Source organism: Chroicocephalus ridibundus, chromosome 2 (assembly GCF_963924245.1).
Source record: "Chroicocephalus ridibundus chromosome 2, bChrRid1.1, whole genome shotgun sequence".
NCBI classification, from domain to species: domain Eukaryota; kingdom Metazoa; phylum Chordata; class Aves; order Charadriiformes; family Laridae; genus Chroicocephalus; species Chroicocephalus ridibundus.
The window spans coordinates 156,454,100-156,480,956 of NC_086285.1; the positions used below are offsets into that span (position 1 = coordinate 156,454,100).

Below are 26,857 nucleotides of genomic sequence, written 5' to 3' on the forward strand. Positions count from 1 at the left end.
ACCTCGCTTTTCATTGGAGTCGGGCCTGTGCTCCGCAACAGTTACTCTGGCTCAGCTCACAGGCAGGAAATTGTTAAATTTCAGCAATTAACCTCAAGAACGAGTCTGTCAGCTGAGTCCCTCCCAGCCTGTTCTTTAGGTTGCAGGTCCTCAGGAGCAGGAGGTGCTTTTTTTTACTGAGCTATGTTCTCTTATGTGATTTCCTACCCATACTGCTTCAAAAAATAAGTGAGTCCTCCTAAGTTTGCATTTAATTTTAAGGTTCTCCTACTTCTAACTCACCAGGGGTTTGCCCGGGCTAGGCGGGACACAGTAGCTGCATCAACCTGAGAGTGCAAAATAGTCTCCTCTTCTGCTGCCAGAACAGCTCATTTGGCCCCTGCAGCTGCTGCTGGCGACTTTCCCACTGATATTAGTGGGGCAGGTTTTGTTCTTAAATTTGCAGCCTGTGTCCCGAAGGAATACTGTAGCTTGAAACACTGCGGTGGTTCGAATGAGGCTTTTTGCCGACGGCTGCAGCGGAGCAGTAAGTGCTCGTCCTCCAGCCCTGTTGTCTGGGGGCAGAGCGGGTGGCCAAGAAAAAGCATTTCCCAGCAGATACCGTGCTATTTACTGGAGGGTGTTGAGCGCTGTGCAGAGGATGCTGGCTTTTAAAGTGTGACCACTGTGAGTACACCAGCTGGAGCACAAGGAAGGAAAACGCTTCTAGATCCAAGTTTAGTGATCAGCTATTCCATTGAGCATGAAGCTTGTGTAAGAGCTTATAGCGCTCATCTTTCTGTTGAACGTCCAACAAGTGCTGCAGCAAAATTAATTCCAGATAATACAATTGAGGTTAACTTAATGGAGAAGAAGCTCGGGAAGCTTTTTTGGAAGGGGATGTGTTGTGTGTATCTATGTATCTATATCCATTATGGGAAGGACGTTAGCTCTGGTGTGGGAGGGGAATGACACATGGGGCCCGACGGAGGTCTCATCACGCGTCTGGAAAATACATATCGTCTAAGGCAGTGTGTGTGGCGTAGGAGAGTTAGGAAACCTTGAACAGGTGACAGATGATTAAACAGCTGAATTTTAAGTCTCGGAGATATCTTAAATGCAGAGAGACATCCTAAGGCAGCTACCTACCTTAAATTGCCTGAACCCAGTCTTTTCCTCCTGTTCCCAGGCCCTGCAGCTTACCTTCTACAAAGCTGTTATTGTTTAGCCTGCGCAGAAACTGCCTTTGTCATCATATTGGAGCCTAACTCCTCCAGCTAAATTAGCTCATTGTGTCAGCGTCTACAGTATACAACCCTGCAAGCCAGAATGTAAATTTATTATTTTTCCCATAAAACTAATTTCACAATGTTTTTGGAACAAGCCTTCCTGCTGTCTTTCGAATAGAGCGTTTAAGTTGAAGGAAGAAAGAGAAGGTAAATTCAACTTAAAATCTTCAGACCCAAGATCAGCCCCAAAGCATTGGTGTCACCACAGTCAGAAGCCACCTTATCTTCTGGTGTGGTTTCACTGCAGCTGAGAGCTTACGAGAATGGCTGATACCATGAGAACACTTGATCCCTTTTTCACCCTTCCCCGGTGCTGGGATTTGTGCTAGATTACATCCAAATGTATTTCTCAAGAAAAGTCAACTGGGGATACCACTCAACTCCCTTATCTTGATGGATCTTCAAAGCCATTCCCCATCCCAATACCCAGCCTTATCTAAACAGAGATGCTCGGTGCATCTCTGGGACATCTTCCCTGCGTGGTCGGACCGTACGATCATCAGCTGTTTCAGCAGCAGAAGTTGGTGTAAAAACAAAATGGCTGAAGGATCTGTAGGCTGTAAAGAAGGGACAAAATGCAAAGCGCAGATGGATGCTATTCCCAGAGAGGAGCGGAGGGGGGGCGTCCAGTCATACTCCCTGTTCATCCTGCTTCACTGGGGTGCATGGGGTCTGGCTGGATCATCCCATGGGGGCTTTGGGTAAAGACTTGAGGATTTAGATGATATCAGCTATGCCAGGAATTCGTGCCCCATCGCATGCTGTCAGAAAAACCACAGTTCCCTGTAGAAAGAGGAACCCATTTTCTCACCCGCCGGGGGCTGAAGTGCGGAGAGCAGAGCATTACTGCGCTGATCTGACTAAGCTGACATAATAGGCTTCAAATAAATAAGTCCGAGGCAGACAGTAATTGCAGTAACATGGGCTTAGTGGGGAAAACGCAGATTGCCACAGGTATGCCCCAGCTGCGAAGGAGGGCATTGTCTCTTCCTTTGCTCCTCGCCACATAGGACTCCGTTGTATAATTTACAATTACAGCTTGATTGGCACCACAGACCAGAACCAACAGATGAAATGAAACCTGATAGCCCCTCCCTGCTATTTAAAGTAATATTCCAAAATTATCCCCCCGTTCCCCAGGCGTGGATAACACAAAGGGCAGAAGAGGACATCGCCTCCCAAATTCTGCCTCCATCTCTTTCCCCTAGCTGTAGCCCGGTCATGTCCTAACTGTCATACAATGTGCATAAATATTTATATAGTTAACAAAAGAAAGGAAAAAGGGGAAGGGGAATCCTCTATCAGCAGCCAAAATGTCTGTCTGCAGTATTTCCAGCAGGAAAAGGTTAAATTCAACTTTATGACATTTTTCATGAAGTGTCTGCTTTCCAGGGACACTCTGAGTTTAGAAACATTAAGAGTTTGGTGCTGTGGTGATAGTACCTCAGTGTGCCCCGGGAGGCAGGGCTGTCCTCCTCAGCCACAGAAGGTCTTCTGTGGTGCACCAGCGTCAATGACTCTCGTAACGTACCGTTGTCCTCCTCCAGGAGGGCAGACTTCACTGTTTCCTGGGCGTTTTGGTCTTTACCGGTGAAATGGTCCATACAGTCGGCAGCGTGAAGTGCATTAACCACAGGTTCCCCTAATGTTTAACAGGGATACAAAAAAGACGGCACTGGAGTTATGCCTCTTCACATGTAAACCCAATTTTCTGACCAATGACACGCATGGTTTTAATTTAATTTATCCCGTACAAGCTATCAGCTTGTCAGTTGGGTAGCAAGCTGTTGTTTTTTCCCCCTAGAAAAAGCAGCACAGAGATGACGTACGGGGTCAGGGATGGGACAAACTAACCTGGTGTAAAGGACATTCAAAACAACATAAAAATGAGCCTGCACATAAAAGCTTTAAGTGGTGTAACACAATTCCTGCAATTAAACTGACACAGTATCAGTCAGACCCTTGATCTGGTTTGCTGGACTAACAGAGGAGGATAAAAACTCAACTAAAGTTGGCAGATAGCGGAGCTTCGGCCCAGAATTTAGTTCTTGGACTAAATTCGAAGACTGAAGTACAGCTCTGAAGGCAGGAGCTCATCCAGTAACTGGTTGATTCCCTCTGCTGGGAAGTGGTAAAAGACATCGCTTTTACCAGTGGACCAGAAGGATGTCTTTTCTCAGAAAACACTGTTGTGAATTTCAAAGGCATCGTGTTATGTACAATGTTCATCTCTCTGGCATGTTGGATGAAAATACTTTATCCATAATAATAAGGTAATTGGCTGTAATTTAGCATATTAAGCAATCTGTCCTCAAAAGTCGCAAGACAATGCATGGGAGGGTTTAGCCCCTAGTACAGGCAATCACGGCGTGTGTTTTAGTGGTGCAGGTAGTATGAGACCTGCCCCCTCTCGAACGAAATACATTATCCCGAGCACACAAGCAGCATGGATCCACTGAGACCAGTATTTGGAGCACAGAAGAATCCTGCTGGTCCTCCATCACCTGTTCCGGCCAACTTTCTTCTTCCCCACCCAGATAAAATGCCCTGCAGATCTAATGGTAGAATTTGGCTCTCAAAGCTAGAAAGCTCCAACTGTAGCCAAAGTAATATCCCAAAATAGAAAGAAAAATGAGAAACCAGAAATGTTGTTTTCCTCTTTCAAAAGTTTCAGCAGGAAGCTAGCAGTGAGAAACCGCTAAAATGGCTCTCTCCCAATTACCTCTCCTCATCTGGTCATTGCCTGAAACGCTCAAAAGATTCCTCATCCTAAGGTCCAAAGGGACCTTGACTTCATGCCTGTGGCTCCGGTATCACTGGAAACCACCTTAAGGTAACTGAGCTCAGGATTTGGTCTTTCTGTATGAATCAGTCTTAGGGAAGCTGACAGCTACAAATCCCCGTGTTTTTGTTCTGATGAAAACAGCCTGAAGATCTAAATTTAACAGTTGATTTCACAATGCTCATTTTTGACTGTAAGTAAAATCACCCTTGAAAAAAAGCTTATAATAGGAAGAGCTATATTCTCCAGATGCTGGAAAAGCAAATCAAAAAAGCGAACGGGACAAATTTATCCTCATTCACAATTTAGACTGCTTCTCGTGGAAGCTTTCTAGTCTCTGCTTGGGATCTTTGGATGAATACCGTGAATAAAAATAATGTTAGTTACAGAAGAGATTCATAATTCCTGACCCCATTTCAGAGGAAGATACAGCACATATCTGCAATGTTCGGGTCAAGGGAAACGACGCCTGCGGATCAAATCTGTGATGTGAATGTTTTTTTCACATGAGGAAACCAGACAGAATATTTTTCCAAGATGAAAAAGACTCTTCCTCATGTACACAGTTATTCTGATGAATTTCTCCTGGTTGACGAGTTATCACTATCACTTACTCCACAGTCACATCACTACACTTTAACAGCGTAAAGGGACCATAGAGTGGATGTAAATATAATTTATAGTTGAAGAATGGCATAAATCACCTGCACATTATGAGGCGATTTATTGTAAATGAGAGTGGGGCCTCTACAGTGAAAATCTGCTCCCAAGAGTGACAAATGGCATGTTCTACTCAGCGCTTTCTATTTGAAACAAGGTCTGCTTTCAAATAAACCAGGATGGATACCAGAGAATGACCCGCGTCCTGCTCCTCCTCGTGCCTTGTCAGCAGTTCACCGGGTTCCAGCCATGCAAATTCATGGAAGAGAGGGAGATGTGCACGTGTCCTTGGAAACACGATTTTTATTTGGGAACATCCTGAACCTCGGATGCCAGTGGCGTTTGTCAGTCCAGCACTTAGGAAAAAAGTCATTGCACTTCTAAACTGAAGGCAGCAGAGACCAGCTACTGCGAGAAGTTACACAGAGGGGTTTACAATACAGTGTGCCATGTCCCAGCCCCCCCCCAAAATAGGAGAGGTGCACCCACTATGGCTCAGGGCCTGCCTTTGGCCATGTTCTACTGGTCCAGGGGGTGACAGAGGTGTCCCCTCTGCTTGTGCAGGTGCACATCTGCATGGACACCTCTGAGGAACCAGTTGGGAGATGGGTGCCAAGAGCACAGGTATGGCCCAGGCTGCCCTCCTGGGCCAAGTCCTGGGCTTCACCTGTCCTGGGTTCCTCAGGATGTTTCCCAGGCTGGTAGGATGCTCGAGCATGCAGGGAGACCTGAGGCGTCTTGCACTTCCTTGGAGGTGGTTGTCCCCAAAGCCATCTGCCCACTTCGGTGTGGGGATGACACCTGTGGTCTACCACCTCTGTGAGCACCTTCTTTCCTGGAAAACCTCCGCCTGCATCCCCCAGGAGAGCTGCCAGTGGGAGGGTTGGTCCTGCAACACCCGGTGTGGACGTGGCAGGCAGCTGGGTGCGGCCGGAGGAGCACCATGAGAGCACCACACTCATGGCAGAAGAATGTGAGGTGCCTCCCTGGGCTGTGAGGCAGCCTGTGGGCAGGCCCAGTGCTGTGTCGGCTGCATGGCTGGTGCATTGCTCCGTCTGCCACCTGACGGATGAGCAGGTGGTATGGCATGCTGCTGCTCTTCAGCTATCAGTGGGGCCCGTCTGGAGAAGTGGTGGGCTGGTGTCAAGCATGATGTGTGCTCAGATGTCTAGCTGGATGGACCATGAGGCTCTACCTGGGCTGTCAGCTCTGCTCCCTCACTGTAATAGCTCCATGGGAGAGGCAGGGCTTGATAAGCTTTGCCAAGAGGAGCTGAAGCAGGGCTGACGTTTGCACTATGATCAGGTCTATGTAGCAGTCCCACCAGCAGTCCCACTCCCTGTAGCTGTGCTCCATCCTGCTCCTTTACATCCACCTTCTGCTTCAGGTCCATAAACAGCAATAAAACCATCTCTTTTTATATTGTTCCTTGACCTCAACCATGCCAGTCCCCTGGACTTTTGATTCAGAGCAGACGGCAGCTTCTCTAGTCTGCCTCATGGCTACCTCGACTTCACTAACGACCTCCTAATCCTGCCTGGGCTCAAACCGGGCCCTGCTCTTTGTGGGGGGGCTCTGCCTTGCCCTCTTCGTGCTTACCTGAGAGAAGGTCTTTCTCTGTTGAGTGCCCACTCTTTCCTTGGGGGACAAATTCTTCCCCCTCTGATGGACTTGGTGTCTGCCTTGGAGAACCCGTGGGCTGAGTTCTGAGCTCCAGCCACCAGTGCCCCAGGCTGCTTCTTTAGGGCTTGGGAGTCTGGAGACACTTGAGAGTGAAGCTGTTGTTTTGGGTATTTCTCAGCCTGCGTTGCCCACTCCTTGTGGTAAAGCTACAGTTTAATTCCTCTGAGGAGTCTGAGGTGAGATTGTTAATGAAAATTTAAAAACATAATACCGCATGAGAGACCCCTCACGGTACAAGGACTGGTTTTGTTGACAAAGGCCAGCTCATCGGCTGGAGTTAATCAGTTCAGCATCAGTTTAGCATCAGTGAGGCTTTGTTGATTTGCACACGCAGAAGATTTGGCCTCAGCATCCACTCCATATTATTTTACAGCAGATAATGAATGCAGCATGTCATGCTTGCTTTTCCTACCCTTCTCTGAAGCTGCAATGTTGCTGACCTGAAAACATTTTCCTACTATTAAACTTTCCATCAGGACATAAGTCCTTTTTAAGATGCTGAACGCCACACGATCCCTTCCCCTTGTGTGGGAACAGCTCTGCTGTACCAAGAGGAGGTGTGATCTTGACTTTATGGGATAGAGATTCCTTGTGGCACTGACTCATACGCTGTACGTTTGTGCTCATTTTCACATCTTCCTCCTGATCCTGTTTTAGGCTGCGTTTCCATTACTCCTCCACCCTGGGGGAGGAATCCTCAGCCAACACAGCTCTAACCCGGAAACCACAGAGGATGAAAAGACCTTTCATAGCAGTGATGATGCCATGTTCCTCTCCTCTGCAGCTGCATTTCGAAAACAAAAGACCAGGAGGCAAAGTCACCACCCACAAGCAGAACTTGCAGCTCCGCAGCCGTCGGGGACTGGTGCAAATGGGGCTAATGCAGATGCCAGAGAACATACTTCCTATTGACACCAGGGAACAACAAGATCCGAAACTATAACCTAATCTAGGGTGAGAACAATGTCTATTTTTGCATATTTAGCAAGGGTAAGCTCAGGCCATGAGCTGAGAATTAACTTTGGCCACACCCTAAAATCTTCACACGTTTGTAGTCAGCTGTTTATCAATCTATTGTAAAGACTGTGGAATGTCTGCAAAATAAGGTGACGGATGCACTTCCACTTCGTTGCACCACCTCAGTAGATACCCATGCCTATTCACATATTCCAGCTCCAGTGTCCATGAAAGATTCTACACAAAATAGATAGGAAGACACATGGGAGCACATCGAGTAGTTTGGTGAGCCTCTTGTTTAACACAAAGTGTAGAAGAACAGGTTGAAGGCCATGCACCGATGACCTCATTTTACTACAGTGTATCGCTAGGCCAGGTTTAGCTGCGTGCTTCTGGGCTGATGTGCTCCTTGGGTCTTGGTTTTCCAGCACGGATAGCATTTTTGAACTGGCAAAGGGTAGGTGATTGACATCAGACAGCAGGCCTGATTTCATCAAGGCTTTGGCATGCCACTTGCTGGAAAATCTATTCTGATAAGTGCCATCCAGTGTTATTAAATGTGGCACTGAAAGGTAAACTAAGTTCCTGCCAAGGAACTGCCACTCTGGACTTGTTTGCTCTCTGCTCGTACAGGCAGGCCTGGTGTTAGTCATCGATGGGAAAAGGTCAGTGGGACCAGGAAGGGTCTGGCTGCATCTGGCTTTAACTTCTGAAAGACCGAGCCACGTAGCAGCAGTGTAATCCTGTAAGCTTAGTACGTAAAAATACAGCGCTTCCTTCTCTTGGTTAGGCTCAAAAACATGAATTGGAGGTAAACTATGACTTAAAGCCAGATGGTATTTCATGTGCATTTTATGTGCCAGTGCCCACGTGAGGGGTAGGGTGGTGGAGAACCCAGCTCAGTGTCCACGTGAGACACTGAAATGTCTATGGGAAGTCTTTCTGAGCTTCTCCAGAGACTGTGTTTCAAACCTTGTGCTAATTGTTTTCTTCTTGACCGGCTGTGAGTTCACTCCCCTTGCTGCCCGGGGCTTGATAATCTTCTCTGGATCGCAGTGCTCTGCTTGGATTTCTGTCACTGCCTCTGTGTGACCTATCTTCTGCCGGCCAGAAACCTGAAGGTTTGCATGAGGTGCCCGTGCTGAGCTGGAAACACGGGAATGGGTTATTTCTTCTGAGTTGAGCGGGCCCCTAAAATAAGGACCTCATTTCAAATAGCATTTGGCATGGCAGAACACGTTTGTCTTCTCCAACATGCGAGGTAGGGAAGAGCTATTTTCTCCCCGGCATGGAAAGGAAACAGGAGAACTGAAACACCAACGCCCACGTCTATGAAGGTATTTAAGCACTCGCTGGGATCTGCACATCGTGGCCAAGTGGTTTGTTGATAGTCACACACAGTCTGGGACAGCAGGTGCATAAACCCCGTGTTTCCAAAGTCCTAAGGTACAGCCCTTGTTGCAGGGTCAGGTTTCTCGAAAGCTCCTTGCAGGACCAATCCTAGGAAAGGGCTGATGCTGCAGGTGCCAGTTCCTCTGTTTATTTCCATGGTGCCCCATCCCTGCAGACACTTCTCCACCCCATGCTGTGCAGCTCTCACCGCCCAGCTCTGCTTGTCCCTCGCGGGTGCTGCGAGGAACCACCTGTTGCTCTAAATCTGGCGGCGTTTCCTCATGTCCTCGTCTCCTGCATCCCCATTTCAACTCCTGTAACTACATCTGCGTGACCTGTGTAGAAACTTGGACAGTCACATGGGGACATATGGGGTCACTTTTACTCCCCTGACCCTGTAAATGTAGAGGGGTCAGTTTATTTCCAGAAAGTATGGTTTACATATGGTTTTCCTTTCATTATTTTGTATGTCAGCTAGAAGGGCTCTGCTTGCTCCCTTCAGCAACAGCAAGTAAATACCCGACCTGTTTGGAACTTAACACTAGAGACCTGGAGAAATCTTTGGATGCAAGATGCATGCTGAACTGTGTGTGACCCTCTGAAGAGAAACATTAGCTTAAAATATTAGTAAATGTTTTTTAGTGGAGATAAAAGAATATTAGAGAAAATATACAAGGCTTGAGGTCAAAGGTCCCTGCGCAGTCCATTTCCCATTGAAATCAATTGGCCAAAATGAAGAGGTCAGCAGAAGTTTGCTTGAATTGGGATTGAGGGAAACAAGGAAAGCTCTTTGCTCACTCCAGGCAGTGCTGTTATCAAGAAGATCTCATCATAACAGACTGAGGTCAGGATTTTCAAAAGCAGTTAATTGGTTTGCTTGCCTCGCTTGAAGCACACTGAGCGGAGCTGCTTTTGGGAAGGTGTGAGAAACGGTGGAGCACCAAGGAGCCCCACGCTAGTCCTGGGACACTTAACCAATGCCCTGAGGCTACTTCGAAGCATTTGACCCATCTGCTGTCAGATCAAACTCCAGGGGATAAATTAGAGAATTTTGACTTGGACAAGCGCAGGTGAAGCGTATGCTGTTGAGTCTCCTGGGTTGCCGCTTTGGGCATCTCCACGCTGTGTCCCCTTTAGTGCCAAGGCAGGCAGGCAGAGACCAAAGAATGGAGATACCTCATGTTAGCTTTAAGATTTCAGGATGAGTTGAGCCCACCAAGACAGGTGGTGAGTGCAGGGGCCTAAGGAATTGTGCTTGGAAGACAAGGTTGAAAGACTCCTGCAGTTCACAAATGCTACTTGGGAACCAGATAGTCAAGTACTGCCAGTTCCTAGGATCAGCTTAAAGCTAATAGAGTGATGGCAGGTGCCCAAAAATCCTTGCAATCCTACATTTGCAGGCAGTTTTCATCACAGAACAGACAAAATAAAATAGCTTTTAAAAACAACACACCCTGCAGGTCTCTGTCCTTGCCACTGGGTACGTGAAATTTAAGCTACTAAAAAAAAAACCCCAAAACCCTAACGAAAAAAGGGAATGGATTCATATAAATAACGAAATTGGAGAACATTGAAAGTAGCAAGAATGTGTGAGACTTTGATGTGTTTTTATTCTTTTAAAATAGATGCTGAGGGGAGTTTATAAGAAGGCATCTCAGAAAGGCTGGTCCAAAAATCTTGAAAGAACTGAAAACCATGCTTTTTCCAAGGGAACAAGCAAGGACCTGGTCCTACAGACCTTGGATGTGGAAATGCATGTTACGGAAATGCCATGTTTTGGCATGACCTGAAATTGCAGACTTGGGGACTGAAATGAGTGCATGGAGCGCTCCATACATCATTACTCTGAATTTGAAATAAAGCTTCAGATGAACTCAAAGGGATGATTTTCCTATCTTTGAGCTTACCTGGGAGATTGCCTCCAAGCAGAAGAGCCCCTGCGTAAGTAAAAGCCCATCCGTGGGCATGATCCACCTGCAAACCCTGCAAGCCTTCGTGTCCTTTTCACAAGGCCCGTTCTCCCAGTGGGTCTATGACTTCACGTTCAATCCATCCTTGATTTCTGTGGAAAGCAGTGTACAAAAACACAGCGTAGGAAAAGGAGTTGTCGGCTAATTTCAGCCCTATTATTTATAAAAGGCTTTTCTTAACACTGGTGGTCTTCAGAGGAGCATTTAGGTTTCTTTTTTTTTCGGCAGGGGGATAGCCTCAGTCAAAATCAGACCCATTTTATAAGTCTTTGTACTTATCCATCTGATTACCAGTTCCTTTAAGATCATCCTTATATTCATTTCGTTGCACTGTTTCTGTAGGTGTGGTTACTTCCTAAATAGCAAGTAGCTGCAGTGGGATTGTACAACGGCAGTCTTTGGCAATTCACAAAAGACAGCATTTTTCAGGCTTTAGTGGATTCATTTGCAATGCCCTTGTGGGGTTGGTATCATCCTTATTCTAATGTCGTGGCGATGGAGACATAAAAGAAATAACGTTTTACCCACAATTACTCAGCAAGTCCCATCCTTTCTCACTTGACTGATGATGCTACGTAATTCTGCTGCTGATACACACTGGCAAACTAACTCTTATGTCCACCGTTAGTGATAACCAAGAGTAAAGTATGAAGTAAGGCAAGAAATGATGAACAGAAAGTCCCCCGTAAAGAAGGGACTTGTTTCCCCATGGGTGCACATCCGATTTGTCCCTCCCAGCTTCCCCCATCAAATGCACTTGCAGGGATGCCAGGGGAGTCCCACCCTTGCGACAGGCAGAGACGAAGGTCTGGCTCCTCAGGGATGTTTTTTGCTGTCCTGAAAGCATAACTTAATCCTGCGAGTGGATAAAAAGCAAAGCAGTGAGGATAATGCACTCTGGAGTTTCTGGCTCCTTTGACTCCATCCCTGCCTTGGACAAACTTCCGCTCGTCTCTGAGGAGTTAACTGAGTACAGATCTCAGCATTCTCCTCCCAAGAGTTTATTATGAATTTATTAAAAAAAAAAAAATCTAATCCCTTCAGCTATGAAAATTACCCTCATTTGTCTATAAATAGGCTTAACCTCTTAAACTGTGTCAGATGCTGCTGATTCACCAATCTGATCTAGATCTTCAGATGTTCTCTGCTCCTACAGCTCCAGGGCAAATGACTCACGCTGTTTGCAAGTGCCGTATCCCACTGAGCCTGGCAGTTCCACGATTCCGTTAGCAGCGTGTCTGCAGATTTCTACTAAAACCTGGGCAAGGGATTTTCTCCCGATCAAGCTGAGCTCAGGAACACCCTGCAGTCACAAAGCGGTATGTTGCATTTACATGAAAAATCCATGCATTTGCATTAGTCCAGCCACAGATCAGCAGGGCAAAAATGTATGCTAGAATCAAAGAAATATGATGAAGACAAGAACCAAGCGATCCATGTAAATCATTTCCCCAGCTGCGTTTCCCTTCCCTGGTGACAGTCCTAGGAAAGTCAGTCTGCACTACCTACCACCTTATCTTTGAGATTGCTTTGGAAATACGAAAGGGAAATGCCAAAGTATTTTCAGTCAGTCTTAATGGCTTTTATAGCTTGTTCCTGGAAATCAGAGAGCCCTGAGCTGACTGCATGTTGTCTCCTCACTCTATAAGGCATTTGTTTTTAAAAGCAGAAGGGATCCACTTTCCCAGTTGTGTGACCGTTCCTAGAGCTGTCCCAAAACTTCTGCCAGCTTTCCTGGGGAAAGGGAAAATCTGGATGTTGAAAACCACAGAAAAAACTCTTCTTCTAGGTATGTTTTAGGGTAATGATGCCCTTTTGGCTATGGGGTGTCTGGGGACAGAAGAGGCTGGTGTTAGACAGTTAATGCCCATCTTCCATGTCTTGCCTGAGTTTCCAGGAAGCCCTGGGCCTTGGCGCTTGTTTGATCACATTTGTGTGCTGATCTGTGGGATGGGCTGTGGACCAGGGAGCTACAGGGAAGAGCTGATTTTTTTTTTTTTTTTTGAGGTGTACTTCAGTTATTCAGGTTATGGCATAAGGTGTTGCTCTTGCCTAACGAATGAGCTGGATGCTTTGAAACTCCATCTGATGATGCTCTGAGGGTCAACTGTGTCCTCTGCTCTGTGCCTCTTGTAAGCTCTTTGGAGTAAGGACCCGTGTTTTTGTGCTGCCATCACACATAACAGACTCTTCGTCTTGAAACCTGCGATTGACTGTGCATGTCACATTTCATGCCACTAAAAACATAAGCTCAAGCTTGGAAGGACGAACATGCTTTTGGCTTCTCTGCCATTTATATTTCAGTCTTCAGGCACCACTTCTTTCACTGCGTGTTGCTGTTTTTCTCTTGAGAAAATTTCCAGAGCCCTCTATGCCTGGAGAAGAAACAGGCTCTATTTACTGACATTTGTTCCAAGTTATAATGAGCAGAAAGACAACTCTTGTAAGCTCTAAACAGGATCTCTCAGCTAGAAGCCTCCAGGGCTTCAGCCAGCACCTCCCAAGCCCAAAGACTGCCTTCTTTTAAAAAGGTCTGAATTATCCATTAAATATCACAGCATCTTGAAGAACATCCATAGGACCTCCCTGCTTTCCTCCTTGATCAAGGCTTGAGGTGGCACCCAGTTAAGCTGCTGGGAGTCTTCTCCTAAGGACGCCACGGCTATGCAGGCATTGCTTGCACAAGCATGGGTTGGTTCACACCGTGGGTAGGGAAAATTTGGGACACCATTAATGGCTAATTCAGGTGCAAGCTCCACTGCAAGGGAGACCCAGGGCTAAAGCATGGCCTGAAGCATATGGAGGCACCATTGACACTGGAGCCTTTCCATGCTTTTGCACAGGATGAACACCAGGTCAACACCTTGGGAAGGAAGCGTCTTCTGCCATTGGCTTCCTATCTGGCAACCTCAGTGCATGGCAGGGGAGTCTCCTCTGGTGGCTCATCCCTTTGCGTGTCTCAAAGGGATGCCATCCTGCCCAGCAGCAGCGGGCAATAGCCGTGCACGCCCTGAACCCCTGGGCTGCCTTCCCGTGTCACGCTTGCTAACGGTCCTCATGCCAGAGGCGAAGTTTTCTTGCCAGGGGCCATGTTCTGCAGTGCTGTCTGTCTCTAAGACTAAGAGCCCTACCCGGGGAACAGATAAACAGAACAATGTTTGAGCCTCTGGTACTCTTTAATGTCATTTTCAGGGAAATATATGTGTCATAACAACAAAAAGCAGGCATAGTTCCCTTGCTTTCGATCTGCCTGGTGCCAGGGTTCACGTCATTTCAGCATCAAAACAGATCCAGCAAGTTCATGGTAACTTTGGTCTCCCAAGAGCTGCCTCTTTTGCCCCTTTGGTTTGTACGTGTCTCTTGTTGTGCAGCAGCCTTCCTCACCCCTGGCAGGGGACGTCATGTACTCCTATGGTTAACATCTAATTTTCACTAGAAGCCCTTGGGAATTGGGCCCTTATCTCCACATACCATGCACATCAAAACGGTTTAATCAACCCTATTAATTCCAGGGCTCGCTGCTGATCTGGATAAAACACTGCACTTTCCCAGCACTGAAGCTTTGTAGCCAAGTTTCACATTGCAGCATCCTCCATGCAGTTTACTCTCTGCTTCTCGGGGCTGGACACGTTCCCCTGCAGTCCCCTGGCTCTCACAGAGAGGTGTCAGGGCTCTGCTCTAAGGCTCAGATTGTTTTTTACTGATTTTCCAGACTGGGAGCATCCCATCAGCTTGAAAATTTGGACTTGAGAATCCTTGGTGTCACTTTCCAGTGCTCTGGGCAGTCATTGCCACCTCCAAACATGGGTGCAGGGCACCTGCAGAGCACATCTGCCCAGTTGTTTGGCCTGAGAAGGTGTCCGAGAGCAGGGAGAAACCGCAGCGATGCGCCAAGAGCAGGGCAAGACTCAGGGGATGTCACTACAGCTGTGGCACTGGGGGACCTGAGGAAGGGGACATGCCTTTGGCCTTGTCCCAGCATGCCCGCTGTAGGGAGAGGTGATGGGACATGGCTTCTTCATCAGAAGACACAGCCTGATCGAGAAACAAATTTCAGAGGACTAGACGTGGGAGGATTAGATATAGAAGGATGGTTTATAGAGATCTTCCAGATGATGAAGCAACGGACCAGATTCTGCCACCTTTTCCCACGTCCAGCAGTATTTTACCCCATGGCTCACCCCCAGCCTAAAGCCACATGTCTCCAACAGCTGTTGGGATGCCTCGTGTTTAAAGCAGCCACGAGGCACCCACCTAACGGCCCGAGGCTGCCCGAGACGTGCTGCTCCTTGCTTTTCTCAGAAAGGGCTCTTGCAACATGAAAGAAGTGCAGGCAAACAAAGAGCCCCAGGCAGAAAAGTGACAAGCGGCAGCTGGAGCCAGTGGGTGACGTGCCGAGTGACAGAGCAGTTGGGCTCCTCGCTACTCTGCTACTATTTTGGAAACTTCAATAAACAGAAGAGGCCAGATCAATCTCTCAGTGCTCCAGCATAAACCCTGAGGAGCCCCGTTGACTTTGGTGGCAACGGCACCAGAAGCTGAGACACCAGCTTCTCCATATGCACTGTGCTTCATTTGGACCCCGGGCAAACTCATCAGAAATAGCTGCTGAAAACATTATTAGCAGTCCACTAATTAGCAGGTCTCAGCTCCTTTGCTGGTGTAAGCTTGCACCAAGGAATTCATGCTCGTTTGTGCCATGGAGAATATGACTGTTTAACTTCGGGTGTGGGAGCTTTCAAGCAGCTGGAAAAAAAGTATGGATGTTTATATTTTTAAAAAGGGATTGTTTTTGCCGCTGTCAATTATTAATGGCTCTCAGGTCAGGCTAAGGAACAATGCCAGGGATAAGTTACCCTGTACACTATTCATATACGCTCTCCCCAATTGTTTCCTTCTCGACGGGAGGATTCACCTCGCAGTGAACTCCTTGGCGTTTGGAAAAAAGGACTGACGAAGCGATGAACTCGGAGTGCCCGTTTATTTATGCGTTGACATCTTTCCTACTTTTTCAGGTGTATTTAATCAAAAAAGAAAGTGGGAAATGCATCATAATTATAAACAAATTGCTGCAAGAGAAAAAGGCTGCCCTTGGAAAGGATTGTATTGTTTGATAAATGGTTACGGTGAAAAAACACAGGCTTAACCTATGAAGCTCTTTGCTAAGATCAAAGCAAAGCTGCCGGCCGCCACCGGCTGCTGGTGCAGCAGGATTCAGCTCCGAGTTTGCAGCGAGGGAAGTGGAAGAAAGTTAAAAAGAAAATGCAGTCTTTTCCCTTCCTTTTTTTATTTTTTTTTTTTCACCCAAAACTTTCCCCCCAGTATAAAAAATGACTCAAACATTAAATATTTGCTGTTAAAATTAATAGAATTAGTGATGAACCCAGCTGAGAACACAACAGTTAGGGCCCGGTCCAAAGCCCCTTGCTGAAGCCCATGGAGAGACTTATTGTTTTCAACGGGATCTGGCTCAGGATCCTGGTGAGCCAAAGCAAAGATGGAGTTACGGCATAACCCTGGGAGATCCTGGATCTCCTGCAGTCTTTCCATGTGACCTTGCCCAAACTTGCAAGCATTCCTTAATCCTGAGCACAGCCGAACCCAAGTCGGTAATCTGCTGCTGCTGCGAGAAGCAAAAGTCCTTCAGGGCTGGGAGACCGGGAGTGCTGTAGGTAAGATGCAGGAGGGGTTTATTGCCCTTCTCAGCACTGTGAGGCTGAGCCATGGCCCTGCACTTAAATTAAAAAAAAAAAAAAAATACGGACAAACTGGAAATTGTCCAGAGGAGCGCAACAAAAATGATCAGAGGTCTAGAAAACATGACTTATGAGGAAAGATTGAAAGGGCTGGGTTTGTTTAGTCTACAGAATTTGAAACATCCTAATAAACTTTAAAGATATATATAAAAAAAAGATATCAAAAAGGATAATCGATCGTCCTTTATCTCTGTGGGGACAGCAGAAGGTACAGCAAAGAAAGTTCAGGATAGAGAGTATTAAAAGCTGTGAGGTTAATAATGCACTCAAGTGTGTTATTTGGGGAGGGAGCAAAGTGTCTCTCGTGGCAGAATTTCAATGCATTGGACGAGAACCTGCCATGAGGGACTGGGTTAAATCCCACGGAGCAGGCTGCTTTCAGCCATGTGGTCCTGTGGTTTCCATGATCTCGTGACTGTCTCAGGACACCCAAGAATGAGACCTTGGAGATGGTGAGCCTTCACAGTCCTCTCTGATTTCAAAAAAAGCAGCAGGTGCTCAGCCGTTCCAAAAGTTGACCCCCAAACCAACAACCATTTCTAAACCCCCTCTTTTCCTTGGCTTCCATGCTTATTAAATAAAGAGCAACAAATTCCAACCTCTGCATGGCGCCATGATCATATTTGTGAAGCACCTTGCTGCTCTCTCACAGGGTATTCCCATCTAAGCGAGTGCTCAAACGCTTGAATACTGGGATGATGAGACCTCTGGAAAAGCATGTGGTGACTCAGAAGGTGTTCTGGGTAGCGGTGGCCTCGCAGATCCTGCTCGGGAAAGTCCCATCCTGACACTGGAAAAAGGGGTGTCTTGGTGGACCCTTGCTAGCAATGTTTTCACCCATAGCACCACTGGGTATGACAACTGCAAAGCACTCGCCATGGTACCAGGTATTGCTCTAGGTGAGCCAGGTGGTGGCCAGCACCTGATTAGAAAGGCAGCATCCCTTTTCCCTGTAGCATCTTCCCTGGGGCTGCGTATCCCCTGCCCTGAAGCTGCGTGTGCTGCTGCCTCCCTGTGACCGAGCGACTCCGCCAGCCCCGCTCTGCCTCGGTAAAGCTCAACGCCATTCTCTGCTTTCAACCCTTTTTGCAACGGGCCCCAATAGCTTTGGTTGGAGTTTTCATCAAAGCAAACTGACCACAAGACAGAAGTCTATCAGAATCCAGGCTTTGTTTTTACTGCCCAGCAAACCCAAATTCCTTGAATTATGGGCACAAAGTGAGAAGGTTGTGAAGGGAAGGAGCACAGGGTTGCAGCCAGAGCAGAGCTGGCCATAGCCCTTGGCATCTCTGAGGACTTGGGGGTGACGTGAGGGCTCCCCGAGGGCCAGGGGAAGGATGCTGGGCTCAATGCTGCTGCAACCACGGCTCTTCTTTGCACTCCCCAGTTCCTGCCCAGCTACAGCCGTGCAAGGTCCTATTTGGTCCCTGCATGAATGCTGAGAAAATCACTAGTTATATGATATGGGAATTAAGAAAATCTGTTTGCTTCCAAGCGTAAACCAATGACTGCTGCAATGGTTTGCAAACATGGGGTTATGGCCCCAAGTCAGCTTTTTTTCCTCGGTTCTGGGTACAGTCACGAGCCTGGCAGGAATCCGTGTCAGCTAAGATGCATGGCAGCAACGGACGTCTCCTGGAGTTTCGGAGCTGAGTGGGGTCACAACAGGAAGGAGTTTGGGAAGGCGGCACCGCAGGGTTAGGAATAAACATCTCCCTGGGGCAGACTTTCCATAATTGGCCATGACAAGGCTTCTTTCTCCAGAGAGCTGGAGCTGGCCTGTGAGGAAGCAGAATGAATCACTGCTCCCGTCCAATTTGGCAAGTGGTGTGATTTAGCCCTGCTTTGCACTGGGCGGAGAAGATGATATAGACTGAAAGACAGAGCAGAAACATAGCCAAAGGCTTCCGAGCTGGGAGATGAGTTTGGGTTCCCACTCGTTTTTTTGCAGGTTTACTCAGATCCTTAGAAGGAAACCCTGGCAAAAACTGCTGGTACAAAACCAATTCCCTTTATCAGCAATGCAGAGGGAACAATGGGGACTCCTGAACACAAAGCTCATACAAACAGTAATAACCGTTTTATTTTGCATTGTTAAAACAGCAGTTGATACACAATTCTTCTTTCCAGCTCTCTGCTTCGTTAACTATTTCTGTCACCCGTCTGCTCCCAGATACAGAATTATGGGAGGAAATCTTAGCAGTTGGAGTTGGTGTCCTGCAACGTGGTGGTGACCACATGGCTGCGCAGCCTTCGATGAGGAGGAGGGTTGAGTGTGGTTTCCTCATACCATCCTGTACCTGTGGAAAAGTCCCACTTTCTCTCAAATATGAGGAAAAGGGGTGTTGTTTCTGCCATCCTTTCTCTGGATGGTGGTCATAGGTCCTATCTTTGAAGCTCCTTGCTGTCTCAGCAAACTTACCAAGCCTGGTGACCTGACACCAGTTCACAGCTTGTTCAGTATCTGATGATTAATCCCCTCCCTTTAAAAATATGCACGTAGTGGCAGAACACCACAAAAATATTGGTGGAGCCAGAGCTGCTTTGCCAAGTGGCAGACTTAGACTTGCTCTTCTTGGAAAGCTGGTTTCCTGTCACTGGCTTTCTCTCTTTGCTGTTTTCCAGTGGTTTGGAGAGAGGAGAAAGGAAAAAAAAGTTGTTCCTCCCAAATACCTCTTCTCTTTTACATCCCCTTTCCTCCATGTGTCCTCTCTGCTATTCCAGATTTCAGGAATTCCATCAGCCAAAGGGCTTCCTAACCAACCCCGCATCTATGACCGATGCAAAAGGAGGAGCAAGCTCCCTGCAAAAGAAAACCCCTCGATAAAGAAGACACAGACAACATTCATTTCCATTCCCCCTTCTCCTGCTCCTTTGGAGAGCAGGCAGATGGAACAAAAATCTCCCCTGCACTGTGAAAGAGAGGTAGCTCAGAGAAGTCAAACCTGCACCTTGTTGCAATGTGAGAGTTCAGATCGAAGCATCAGCCCTTTGCCGGTTTCCAGTTTGATAGTAGGAACACTAACATTTTATTTCTTATGACTACCATAGCTAGCGCAGGCAGCTGCTGTTGGGCTGGTTACAAAACTAGAGCTTGGGGCTTCCTATTCCAAATGCTCCCACCACTTGAAATGGAAAGCTTAGTCAGCACCGAGTAGCAAAGGATCATGGCACACAGCTGAGCTTGCATGCTAACACAAATCCAGGTTACCCAGATCTTATTTTCCCTGGAGATAACAGCATTCCTATTCACCTTTCACTTTAAAGTCTGTACAAGGGCAAATCCCGCACCAGGATCTTACCCAGGGTTTTTTTCCTATTTTCTGCTGAGGCTCTGGGTCAGGTCTCCGGGCTGGGCTTAGCAGCACATGCAATACTGGTCAGGTGAATACGGCATGAGCACAAAGCTCGTGACCTTTCTGGCAGAGCGCTTGGGGAATGACTAACGCCGCTGGTGCCGTCAAGGTCAGGAGCTTGTGGGACCCCATGAGGATTCCCCGTGTGCTCTTTGCAGAGCAAGGTGCGTCCTTTCTGGGAAGGAAAGCACAAAACGTCCTGGGAAGTGCCAAAGGTCATTTAGAGAAGGTTAGAACAGGGGACACACTGGAGTGTAAGGCACCCATGGTCAAAGAGTTTGTGTGGCAGTTTTCCCTTTGGTGTCCATGTGTTGGTCTCCGGGTCATAGCAGTCCAAGGAATCCAAGTCCTCAATAACATTGTCCGCGGTGAGACATCGTCCTCCTGTCACATACAGCTTGTTCTTGATGACAGTGGCCCCGTGATGCATTCGTCTGTCCTTCATGTCTGCACATTTAACAAACTTGTTGCCTTTTGTATCATAAGCGATTATTCTCCGGGTGTACCCTAAATGTGAAGCCAGAGATGGGAGAGACAGATGGGAATTAGAGTTTATGGCCAGCAGAAGGAATAATAATATATTTCCTGCTAGTCTTCAATAAAACTTAATATAAAGGTACATAATTTGGCAGAATTAAGATATCTAACCTGGAAAACGATGATGTGTCACAAGAATGCCTATCTGCCTGTCTTCCATTCCTGTTTGTCCTCATCCTGTCTCATATCATGTTGGCAGCCAAGGCTCAATGAACACAAGAAACCCCATCCTATCAGTCAAGCAACCTGTCAAACACAGCTGGAGCTCGCAGTTTTCTGCATGTGCCTTCAAAAGTCCTGAAGTATTTATTTTCACCTGACAGACTCCTAGAGCTTCACTTGGAAATACAGAAACCAATGGCATGTGGGGAGGGAACAACAATGCCTTGTTGGGTTGGAGTCATAGCTGTCTACTGAATGGAGCTGGGTACTCAACAGCACAGTGCCACTGGCACTCGCTCCACTCCCAAAGCCCTCAGTGATGCATTTGTGCTGGCCACCATGCCCAGCGACCCAACGGACGGGTCTTCCACTGAGGGGTGATGTAACCTCACATCTGCCGAGAGGTAAGGGCTGGTTCCCAGGATCAATGGAGGTCTGGAAGCTTGGTAACCAGCAGTAGCTTCCCCATGTACATGGCAAACAAACTTGCTTTGGGCCTTGAAGCCACTTTCCCTAAGAAAAATCAAGGCCTGTCTTGTTTGGGCCAACCCACTCCCCTTTGTTATGATGTGACCAGTCATGCACAGATGACCTGAAATGTGACGAAAGCTATTTTTAAGAGAAAATGTTATTTTTCTGGGTTTTACTGTTGTTGATAAACTAGGAGTGTTTGGCCAATGTTATGGCATGGAAGCTGGTAAAGAAAACCTTATCGTGGTGAATCTCTCTACTTTCAAGCAAAATGAAAGTTGTTTAAAGTTAACATGAATTTCTGTGGCTTTTGTTAGGTAAATAAAAAAAATAAATAGAGAACTTAAGCTCAGCAGCAGCAGATGGGTCAATACAGGCATCAAATTAATGCATCTGAAAATAAAGAGAGTTGCAAATGCTGTATTTTAGGCACTGTGGTCTGAGGTCAGAGTAATCTGCCACACAGGAGCCCGACAGTCTTGGATCTTTTGACTCAGCTCTCCCCTGTTCTCACTGCAAAGGGCAGCAGTGGCCTCTGGCTGAGAGATGATGCCACGTTTGAGTCCTGCGTGATATGGGTTCAGTCCTCTGCTCTGCTAAAGCTTCCCTTTGTCTTCTCTTAAATAATCTAACACATGCTTCCTCGTGCCAGCCTGTGGTCAGGGGAGCTGCATTAAGGACTGCAGAGTGCCAAACTACCAATGAGATGTGATCCATCAAAGTGCCATGGGCAGAGCCTGATCCACAGGTTGAAAAAGACACTGCGAAGTTTCCCCTCTCGGAGTGGTTCATGGCCCTCTCAGGACATTTCACAATTACCCCCAAGAGACAGCTACAGGGCTGATTGACCCCTCACAGCCCTGCAGTCCACCCGTCCCAACAAGCCATCCATGGCCTTGTGGTGACTGCACTCTCCACCCTTCCAAGAAGAGCAGTCAGGGAGGGCCAGGCTGTGAGTCAGCAGGGGAGGAGCAGGACCCCCATGTCCTTGGCTTCCTCCCTGCTTCTGCAGAGCTGTAACTTGCATTGGCTTTTCCCCAATTTACCCCCACACAGGTCCTGCTACTTGGAGAAAGAAGGTGCCCCGTGGAGAAATTGTCCCCACTTCCATGGCTGTGAGACCCCATGAGAGATGTGTATGGAGGGTTGAGGCACTCCTCCTTCCCTATCCCAAGCTCCATGTGCTTTTTGAGGGAGCACCCCAAGCAGGAAGGCAGTGAAATCCTGCAGGATCTGGGCAGGGGGAGGTGGGAGGGAAAGTGAAACAGAGCCCTTACCACCTACGATGATAATCTGGTCTCCAATCAAGACAGCTGGTGCACAGACATTCTTCACCACTCTGGTCTCCATCCGAAACCAAGTATTCCTGGAGACATGGTAAACCTGACAAATAAATAAAGATACAAATGCAGCTGTTTATGTTGCATTTTAACTGGCAATTGTAATTACAGAGGAGCTTACGGTTTTTATTTTGTCCTAATGAATACAATCCTCTGGCTTGAACTGCTGGAAATCCGAGCATTTACCCACATTTTTCCTAATAAGTCCCCTTGGAAAGCGTTCTAGTTCTCCAGGCTTGTCTGCTCAGGAGATGCTAGCGCATGCACTAAGGCAGAGTGTGTCTGCCATATGCAAGCTGCTCAGCTGTAAATCTTTGTATGACTGTTAAATCACTGTAATTCCTGGATAACGCTTTCCTGAAGTGCAAGCCATTACATTTCATTTTCCAGTTATTCTGTGTATTCCTGTTTTAGCCTGAGCAATTTTCTGGTCAAACAAACCTCAACTTCACCTATCTCTGCTGGCAGCCACCGCGTTTGCCCAGCTGCTATATTTGTGCTGGTGGCTGGTATGCCCTCAGATTGGCAAAGGGACTTGTTGATGTGACTTAGAGTGGTATCTCAGTCATCAATTTATGTGAGAAAAAGAGCTGTTGCCAGATGATGATCATTCAGTCATCTGTATCTGGGGACACAAACTTTTATGTCACGTCATCCGCTTCTTAATATAGCAAATATCACCAGGACATCTCCCTGCTAATTGATAAATACATTTCCTTCCCCCTGATAATCAAGTAGTGTTATCACCATAAGGGTGCTGGCTGCCATCTTAGCCTTTCATGATCCTTCTTAGTTAAAACACCTAAACCAGTGAGAAACGCTCATGGGGAAAGTAACACTACAAAGTTGCTAAAGCATCAAATCAGATAAAGAAGGATTTAATGTAATTTTTTTTCCTGCTAATAGAGTGTAACCACTGAAAGCAGGCAGAGAGCCAGCAACATGTGGCAGCAGCCACATTTTTAACACAACTGTTTATGCGAAATAACTGTCAGTTTAAGTCCTGGCCCTTTGATGAGTGAGAATCTAATTGCTCTAATGATCGCGAATCTTTGCTTTTGCTGCGAGCGAGCAGGTGCGCAGCTGAGACCCCAGCTCGACCTCTGAGTGGAAAATGCTGGTTTTGGTGAGGTTGGCTACAGGCATGAAGCCAGGCAGGGGGTCGGCCGCTGCTTGCCATGGCGTCACCTGCGGCTGCCTTGGCCCCAGTGCCCACCAGTGGCAGAGCTGACTGACACCCAGAGAAGTACCTCAGGGCTTCTGCCTGAAAAACACTCAAAGGGGAAAATGAAAGAGTTGCAATGCTCCTTGCAGACAAAACTTCCCTGAAGCCATGTGTCAACTCATCCTGCCTCTTGCTGCAACTCCAAATAAAGTTTATTTGGGGGTTTGATTTCCTCAGGAGAGGGATGCACTGCTGAATACCCTAGATGAAACTGCCTACGCCAAGCAGGACTGACCATTACCTGGATCAGCCGGACAGGGTTTTGCATAATGTCTTCTCCCCCAAAGAGGTAGACCCTCTGATCTTTGGCAGCCACAGCAGGGTGAAGGACGGCAACAGGCATCTTTGCCATGCTCTCACAGGTGTTGTAGACGCTATCATATCTTTCCACAGAATTAAGGATTTCCTGGTTTTCACCAATTCCACCGAACGATAAAATATAATTTTTATATGCCAAGCTTCTGTGGGAGTAACGTGGAACTAACATGTGCTCAGCCAACCTCCACTGATTGAGTTTGAGGGAGTAAATGTAAATATTATCACTGACTGGGTTTTTCTTATTGCTAACGGGCATCCCTCCGAGCACATAAATATTGCTGTGTAAGCTCACTGCAGAGGCTTTGTACAGGCGCATGGGAAGTTTGGCCAGGCTTAGCCATTGGTTCGTCTTGTCATCATAAAGCAGGACGTCCCTCGTCGTCTGCTGGCTGTCCTTCCTGCCACCAATGATGATGAGGAACTCTTGGTTGGAGTACCTGCGAGGAACATGCAGCATGGGCTTGATGTCAGGTGCGTTGGTGCTGTACAAGGAAAACATTTGTCTCCGGGCTGACTCAAGGATGCTCCTGCAAGTAGGTGAGGACTGAACAAGGGAGTCATTGGCGATGAAGTGGAAGAGGAAAGTTGGATGGACGTACTGAAGCCGGACTTTCTTGAACAATTCTTGGATGTAGCCTTGTCTTGCCTGAAGGTCATGCCGGATCCAGACCATTAGTGTCTCAAAGACCTGCTCCTCCTCCCCGCAGAGCTCATCGTCCCCAAGGTAATCAATGAGCTCCAAGGGACAAAGGTCCTTCAGGTCCTCAGAAGAGGCCACCTCAGGAAAGCATTTCAAAGCCATAGCCTTGGCTTTCTTATTCAGGCTTTGGCAGTTCAAGACTTTGGCCAGTCTGATCATGCTCAGACAGTTGTCAGGAGTCAGCTTGTCTTGGAGGTAGGCAGAGCAGGCCTCGAACAGCTTAGTGTACTGCAGCATGGAGGCCGTCTCCAACAGGCGCGGGACATTCTCAGTGGATATAAGAATCTCCCCAGTGTAAACGTAAAGGATAAGCTGATCCAAAATCTCAGCATCGATGCCCTTCAGGATGACTTTAGCCTGACGACTCTCTCTGAAGTCATTGCAGAACATCGCCTTGAAGTATGGACTGCTGGAAGCCAGCACGTTTCGGTGGCAGGGGATTTCGAAGCCCCCGGAGCAGAGGGTAACATCAGTCAGCATCCCGCTCTGCCGCAGAGCGTTCAGCTGCCTCAACAGTTCAGAGGAGAAGTCCTGGTCTTTGAAGAGAAACTCCTCAGTGGATCCCTCCTCCATAGCGAAATAGGAGAGAGATGAATTCCGAACTTGGCAGAAAAAACCAAATTCTTAGCAGCTTTTATTGAAGTATCCACATCCAAGGGAACAAATCGGGACTTTGATGTTGATCTAAATATCCGTTCACTGTTATGCATAAAAATGGAACATGGGTTAAGCACAGTGGGAAACTAATAAAGAAGCTAAAAGGTCGCTAAGACCCTTTAAAATTTTCATGAAGTTATCAGATAGGTTGCAGCTCTGAGGTCAGCACTGCCTGTGTCCCTGGCAAGAAGCAAAAGCACTGAAGTTATCTCACTGATTTGGGATGAAAGCTGGATGGCTGAAGCAATTGGTTTGTTCGCTTTAATCACGTTGAATAAATGCGCTTAGACATTTATTCACTATTTTAAAGTATTAGCAGTTTAGTAGCTTGCGCCTCTTTCCCCTAGAGTTAGTCACTCCCAAAGAATGTAAATCTGGCAGAGCTGAACTCTGCAGCAGGGCAAAAGAAACCCTAGAGACTGGGAATCTGCATTAAAACGGTTATTTATTAACTCTGCTTAGCTGTGCTTTTTTAAAAAAATGTTAATCAGACACACAATGACTAAATTAAGTGCCAGGCAGAAAAATATGATGAGTATCTATTGTCATGGCTAACTGCTCAACCTGCAGTGAAACGGTAGGGTAGAAACGTTTACCTTCTGTTGTCCTTCACTGCATGCACTTACTCTCTGTCGTTTATTCTCTGCTGAGATTTTCCATAGCTAGAGCCTGGATAAAAAAACCTATAAACCCACAGGATGTTTCTTTCAGTAGGTAAGTGATTCATAGAGGGTGATTTCTGGACGTGTTTATTCTGAAGTCACTTTTGCCGCTTTGGGGAGCAGCGCGCAGGAGCGGCGAGGCGGTGGGGCATTGTATACATTCCAGAGCTAAGAATAGGCGCACACGGGCTTCTCGCTGTTATCACATGTGACGCCGCTGTTGCCTTTTGCAATGACCTGGACACTACTGAGCATGCCCGAGTGGTGTTTTTCTGGCAAATGTTTACATATAATAAATAGACATGGAGAGGAAAGTTCACTTATAAAAGTCCTGGCCGTCTGCTCGGAAAGAGCGGCAGGACCCTGTCCTAAAGTGCCTGGGAACTCTAGAAGCCTGTAAACAGTCTGCAACGCTAGGTAATGCACTGTCACCCTACTTTCATGGAGTAAAAGGGAGAAGGAAGGGCTTCCAGGGATGCCGGTGGGATGGACCGTGTCTCCACCTTATGGAGAGATCTGGGGAGCGACAGCCCATTGCTGTCTGGTGGGAGATGCTGGTGCGCCGGGAGCCCTGCGCCCAGGGCTGCCCCAAGGTGGGCAGGGGGAGCCCAGCTCCCTCTGCCAAGCAGAGATGAAGTTCACTCTTGGAGCACTTTATCTTTATGATGCTCCTTGATATTTCATATAGAAAATATCAGGTGGTGGCCTTTTGTGTAAGGACCTCAGCTCTCTGAAACCCTTAGCAAAGAACTTCTCAAGCAGGTGGCTTGAGGAAGCTCAGCGTTACGGGTGGGAGGGCTGGCGCAGGCTGCTGACGTGAGTGCAGGAAGCTGGAAACCAGCATCCCAGGGTGGCAGGTCCCAGGGTGGCACTTATCTCCCCAGGACAGACACTTCCATGGGCTCCCCGACTGCAGATGCCTGCACATGAACAAGGTGCCCGAGCTCCTTTTGCAGCCAGT

At 47.4% G+C, this 26,857-nt stretch overlaps 1 protein-coding gene across 1 annotated transcript; it reads right to left on the reverse strand.

Annotated features, from left to right (window-relative positions):
- Nucleotides 1–18,535: 18,535 nt before the first annotated feature.
- KLHL38 (kelch like family member 38) lies at nucleotides 18,536–26,078 on the reverse strand. Its single transcript, XM_063327498.1, has 4 exons — nucleotides 25,831–26,078; nucleotides 23,801–25,276; nucleotides 22,272–22,377; nucleotides 18,536–20,331 (listed from the first exon to the last, which is right to left on the reverse strand). The coding sequence occupies exons 2-4, from the start codon at nucleotides 25,148–25,150 to the stop codon at nucleotides 20,045–20,047; spliced, it is 1,743 nt and encodes a 580-aa protein (XP_063183568.1). The 5' UTR covers nucleotides 25,151–25,276; nucleotides 25,831–26,078; the 3' UTR covers nucleotides 18,536–20,044.
- Between the last annotated feature and the right edge of the window lie 779 nt (nucleotides 26,079–26,857).

Coding starts and splice junctions, on each gene's coding strand:
- KLHL38 (XM_063327498.1), bottom strand. CDS start 25,150: ATGGAGGAGGGATCCACTGAGGAGTTTCTCTTCAAAGACCAGGACTTC. Junction 22,378..23,800: donor ACCCTGTCCGGCTGATCCAG/GTAATGGTCAGT, acceptor TTTATTTGTCAG/GTTTACCATGTCTCCAGGAA. Junction 20,332..22,271: donor CCAGATTATCATCGTAGGTG/GTAAGGGCTCTG, acceptor CTTCACATTTAG/GGTACACCCGGAGAATAATC.